This window comes from Callospermophilus lateralis, chromosome 9, assembly GCF_048772815.1.
Source record: "Callospermophilus lateralis isolate mCalLat2 chromosome 9, mCalLat2.hap1, whole genome shotgun sequence".
NCBI classification, from domain to species: Eukaryota; Metazoa; Chordata; class Mammalia; order Rodentia; family Sciuridae; genus Callospermophilus; species Callospermophilus lateralis.
Window position 1 is genome coordinate 76239542 of NC_135313.1, and position 6000 is coordinate 76245541.

General features: G+C 45.1%; 1 protein-coding gene across 3 annotated transcripts in view; it reads right to left on the reverse strand.

Annotated features, from left to right (window-relative positions):
* Fmnl2 (formin like 2) overlaps nt 1-5444 on the reverse strand; it is a 282989-nt gene extending 277545 nt beyond the window's left edge. For all 3 annotated transcript variants that reach the window (XM_076865569.1, XM_076865571.1, XM_076865570.1), the window contains exon 1: nt 4915-5444. In XM_076865569.1, coding sequence (XP_076721684.1) covers nt 4915-5031 — 117 coding nt within the window. In that variant the 5' untranslated portion in view covers nt 5032-5444. The remainder of the gene's footprint in view (nt 1-4914) is intronic.
* Nucleotides 5445-6000: the final 556 nt, after the last annotated feature.

Genomic DNA, 6000 nt, shown 5'->3' on the forward strand with positions numbered 1-6000 from the left:
AGAAACTAGGTCTCCTGCTTCCCAGACCAATGCTCTTTGCTAAATGAGAACTCACAGGTAAAAGTAATTCTTATCCCATGAGAATTTAAGAGCATGCATACCTTTTCCCCCCAAATTTCATCAGCTTACCTTGCTGCTATCTTTCTTTGGAGCCATATATTTGCATCAGAGAATACCCTTTGATCAATCAACTGCTTAGATACCCAAATATATTTTCAGTTTTTATTGGTTCATTAGAAGAAAAAATGCATGCTGCTGATGATGATATGTGTAATAACTGCAAGCATCTATTCACAGCTCAAGGAGTTAACTGCCCAGGGTGAAAATGTAATAGTTCAAAGTGACAACACTCTGCCCCCTTCCACACTCTCTTTCCCTCACAACAGGGGAAAGGATGTGAGAAAACAAATCAACAGCATGTGATGGCCTCACTACATTCCCACAGATCCATCTGCTCAACAGATCCCAAGGCAAATACTCTCCTTGGAAGTGGTAGAAAGGGAAGGACACTTTGCAACGGGAAACAAACTTGGGTGTTACAACTTGACCTTCCTTGTCCCTTTCATAGGTAACTACATTTGAAGGGTACACATTCCAATGACAGGTTTGCTCTTCCCTCTGGTTTGCAAAACCTAAGCTTTCTAGCTAGCCAAAGTGTTTCAAACCTGTCTTGAAAAGAAAAACTTTGAAACACATCCATTTTCATGCCTGAAAATAGAAGAGTATAGCACAGATGGCCAAAAGGGACAACATCTAAAGAGAAACATTAGTGCACCTTACTTTTGGTCACTTCTGAGAAATTTCTGCCAGTGTTATATATTCTGAAACTTGCATTTACCAGATTTTAAAACTTTTTTACTGCTAGTCCTAGGCCCTTTTATTTATTTATTTGCAAATATAGGCTTAAGAAAGCATAATGTAATGAGAAAGCCTGGAGAAAGAGAAACAGAGATCCAAATCTGGGTTAAAATTCCAGATTGGTTATTTAATAACTATATGACTTGGGGCAATTTAGGCAATTGTCTTTAGGCATCTATAATATTGCTGATGGTTGGAGTTTCTGTGAGGATTATACAAGAACAGGTGAGCACAGGGTAATATCATAGGCATTCAGAAAGTATTCCTATTCCCTCCTAATGCAAAGTGAGTGTTCAATCTCAAGATAAACTGAAAAGAAAATTGAATCAAATTAGTCAGATATCAAAGCAGTTCTCAATATCAAACATAGCATTGCCCTAAAACGTTACTTTCTAATCTTTTCATATATGATATTATAAAGATATACAGCAACTAAAACATAGGGCTTAAAATGATCCCTTTCTCTGAAGTTCAAAGAAACAATCCTTAGGACAGTTCTTTGACAAAGGCATTGGAGGACTTATATTTTATGTTGTAAATTGACTGCAAGTCAAAAATCAGTGAACAGTATCATGGAGTGTTTAATGTTTAAAAAAAAAAAAAAAAGGGGGTAATCCTGGATAAAGATCGTCAGTTTTTCGTGACATGCACTAAGAATCACCTTAATAACATCAACTTTGAAAATCGAGAAGGATGGATTTGTGTGTGTGAGAGCCCAACAATTAGACAATGTTTAAGAAATATAATGGAGACCCACATGGATATTTCATCATAAATGTGTGATACTAAAAAAAAAAAAAATACAGGTCAAAGTCACCTACAAAATATATCCCCTAAAAGAACAAAGATGAAAGTAAATAACTGAACTCATTAATTTAAAACATTTCCATTGAAAAGTGTAACAAACACTGAACATGTATGGGAGTAGTGTATATATGCATGCAAAGGTATATCACCTTACAGGTGTACCTGAAAGGTAGGTACAAAGATGCAAATGGTTAAATACATACATTGAGTAATATTGTCTCTTATATTTAAGTTTTTTAACTATTATAATAATGCTGAACATAAGCTTAGAGGGGAGAGATTCTCTTTAGGAGGATTAAACTTCTAAGATGTAGATCCACTTTTACTAGTAATTATTCACAAAAAGTTTTTTTTTTAAAGAGAGAGAATTTTTTTAATATTTATTTTTTAGTTTTCAGTGGATACAACATTTTTATTTTTATGTGGTGCTGAGGATGGAACCCAGCGCCCCGCCAGGCGACCTCGCTACCGATTGAGCCACATTCCCAACCCAAGTTTACCCCTCTATTAATCTTAATTCGGTCTTTTGCCTTGTCATCTCTTCTTTTCATTCATATGCACTAATTTTTTGGATGTATACAATTCAACCTATGCAAACTGATGATGGGAGGGGTTACAGTCATTAAGTTTGGACTCTTAGAGAGTTCCTGCAAAGAAATAAGATGAACCACTGTCAAGATAATTTAACTTAAAAAAAAAAAAAACTGTCATTTTAAGTTTTATTTACTTTTCCCCAAGGGTTTAAATACTATAGAGCTGGAGGTTGGGAAGAATTATTTCCCTTACCCGAAAGGGTTCGTTAATACTGAAGTAAATCAAACTAACAAAGAGGTGCTTGTACACTTTTCTATACAGTATTACCTCTAGTTTCCCTCCCACAACCCATACATGATCTGTATAAGAAATAAAACTGATGTCATTAACACCAACATAACTCCTGTTGACTAAGGATAGAGAATTCCTCCACATATTATATGCTTTACAATCTGCCACCTAAAACTTCTCATTCAATCTGATCTCCAGACTCAAACGCTTTCAACTGATTTTCAAGCAATTCAAAAGAGAAAAGCAAAGTTAAGAACACAGTATATACAACTTCAGGGGGGAAAAAAAAAGACAAGAAATATCATCTACATATGGCACTAGATAATTTGGGAGGGTTTTCTTTGACTCTGCTCATAGATTTTCCCAAGAGGAAGTGGAACTCAGTTGGAAGAGTACAAATGTGTCCCTAACAGGGTCCCCAAGCTGAGAAAGTTTTGTTTGTGTTCAAAAAAGTACAGCCTGGTATTTTTGGATTTTGTTTTTTGTTTGAGAGGCTCAAAATACTGTAAACAACTTTAAAAAGAACTGCATCCAGTAACTGTGAGAGACATAGCAGAATAAAAGCAACCACAATAATCAACAATGGCCCCATGGAGCTTGTGACATACAGTCATAAAAGTCTACATATTAACTTTGTGACTGCTAGACTTAACAGGAAAACAAATCCACCATGTTAATGAAGGGACATTATTTTTCTAAAGATTAATTCATACCATGTGTTATTAATCAACAGGGTAACTGAAAACTCATGCAAAAAAATGCTATTCCAGTTGAGCAGAACTTAATTGCATTATTGTTATTATGGCTGCTGCACTGGTTTCCCTGTGTCACTGGCTGCTCCGCTCCACTCCAGGTACTTATACACAGCACCACAGCATGGAGGGAAAAAGCAAGGAGTTAAAATCACGTCTTGTAGGAACGGTTTGAAGAAAAACGTTTGTCTCTGGAAAGACGGGTCAAGTATGTACCCAGGCTGCCTTGAGAAGTAATTAAGCCTAGGCTGTTTCGTTTCAGAGTGTCCCATCTTGCACAACGTGGAAGCAGCTGTGGGAGATCACAGGCGTTGCAAAGTAAGACAGGCAACATCATCTAGCTCCTCCACTGAAACACCAGTTTCCAGGTGGCCTGAAAAAGCTCATAGCCTCTGCTATCCTAGCAAGCACAAAGCTAACTTGCCATCCCCAAGCCAAACAAGAACCTTTTCAAGTCCGGAAGAAATGGAATTTAAATGTCCTAGCCACCGTTCAAAAACATTTGAAAACTGGTTTTTGATCTGGGACTCCAGTCACTCCCCAAAACTGTTAGGCTACATGCCTCAAAACCTGCAGGTAGTCACAGACGTTGACTACCCGAATTACAAGTTCCTCTTGCTGCCTAATGTTGTCAGGTTTGGGGATAACCAGTTAGGAAAAGGGAAGTGTACAAGTGTGAGGAAGAGGAATGCGTCCCGTCTCGCTCGTTTCCTTCCCAACATCCCTTAAAAAGAGGCTGAGCACTAAAACTGTTGGTCTGGGGACCAGCTACATCTCAGACCCTGGCTGAGCAAGGGAAAAGTCACCAGTCCCGCTAGAACTCACAGCAGGATAGTCTCTGACTGGGAAGGGCCCAGAAACTTAGTCCCAGTAGAAAAGAGAAAGAAGGGAATTTTCAGAGTCTTGGATATGAGAAGCTGGGAGAAGAGGGGCGGGGGTCGCCCATGTAGTCAGAACAGCTTTCAAAATGCCGCTGCAAAATTGCACATTTTTTTATGTGATTTAAGACTAAAGAGAACACACTGAGATTCTCCCCCGCCTGGGCTTCAGATGCCGCCTCCCCGCTTAGGGACCGGGGCATCCCACTGCTGCAGGTCTCCTCCTCTTTCCCTTTCGGGGGAGCTACAGTTCTGCCAAACCACAACGTCCGCCCTCCAAGTTCGCCTTTGCTAACCGCCCGACTCAGCGCCTGCGGCCAGCCACCTGCGCCCATCTGCCAGGGACCCCACAGGCCCAGGGTTGGGCGCCCGAAGTACAGTTCGCATGGGGCTCCAGGTTTACGGGGTTTTTGTTTTTAAAACAAAAAGCCTTAGCGGCTCATCGCCCCCTCCTCCCGGGCCCGCGCCACCTTCCCTCCCCACACTCGCAGTACCACCCCGACACACGCGTTGCGAGGTGCCTCTCCCGCCAGACAATGGGTTCGGGGCTGGCCCGGCAGCCCGCTCCGAGCCCCTATCCCCATCCCGGCACCACAAGAGGTCTGAACGTGAGGTACTCGAGGGGGAGGGAGGCAAGAAGCAAGGCGGGGAAACCACAATGGAGAAGGTGTAAGCCTCCCCCTTGGGACAGGAGGCTTGCTCCCCGCGCGGAGCGAAGGGGAGGGGGCGGAGGTCAGTTGCGCCGCCTGGCCCGGGGCCCGGGTCCCCGCGCCCCGCAGCCGACGAGCACTCACCAGCACGATGGCAAATCGCTCCTCCAGTTCACCTGGCTCGGGCATCGGCAGCTTCAAAGGCACGTTGTGCGCTCTGAAATCGGTCTGCTGAGAATCCATGCTCCCTGCGTTGCCCATGTCGGCTGCGCGCTGGAGTCAGGGGTTGCTCCGGGCCCCTCGCTCCCGTGTCGGAAATCACAACAGCTCCCGGCGGTCGACTCGCGCCCGCTGGCGGACCTGCCCTGCTCCCCGCCCTCCGCCGCGCCCCGGCGACTGTGCAGCGCACGCCTCTCCTAGCAGCGCTCCAAGCCCAGCCGCCCCCCGGCCTCCCTCATGCTCTCCGCCGCCCCAGCGCGGCCCCGGCCTCTTTTCCACAGGAGGGGTCGTCAGGGCGCCGGGCGCCTCTGTGCATGTTGCTCCGCTAGCACACCGCCCCCTGCCAGCGATCGCGGTCAGCGGGCGCGTGCTCCCTCCTACTCGGTCTCCCGCCGGGGCCGCGGCCGCAGCTGACACTTCCAGACCCCAGCCGGCCACCCCAAAGCACGTTCAACGAGCACCTCGGGCAGACAAACGCGGCTCCGCTCTCGCCGACACAATGCCCCCTCTCGCCGGCCCCCGCCCCCGGCCCAGCTCCGCCCACCGGCCCCGCAGACTGCCGGGACCAGTAGTTTCTGCCCTCACTGTCCGGACGCAGAAGCCACGCCCGCTCTGAAGGGCCGCGCTGGGCTGGGACTGTTCGCAGCAAGAGCATGCTAGACCCCTCTGGAGATGGTTTATGTCACTCTTGATCTCCCACACCCCAACAGTAGAAATTAATACCTCCGGCACCGCGTATCTGACCCCTAGGCACGTTTGACAAGTGGATGAATGAATCCAGTCAATGGGTGAATGCAGGCATTTAGATTTAAATTCAGAAGATCTTTACTATTGGAAAGCCTCTAGTTGAAGAAGGGACTTCTAAAGTATTGCCTACGTTATTTTATAAACTGGGAGTCGGACCATGGGTGCCTTTGTGTTCTTTTTTTCTTTATATATGCCGTTATACGTTCTTTAATGTGACTGAAATGTTTTATACAGAAATATATCATTTATGATATATGTAGTTAG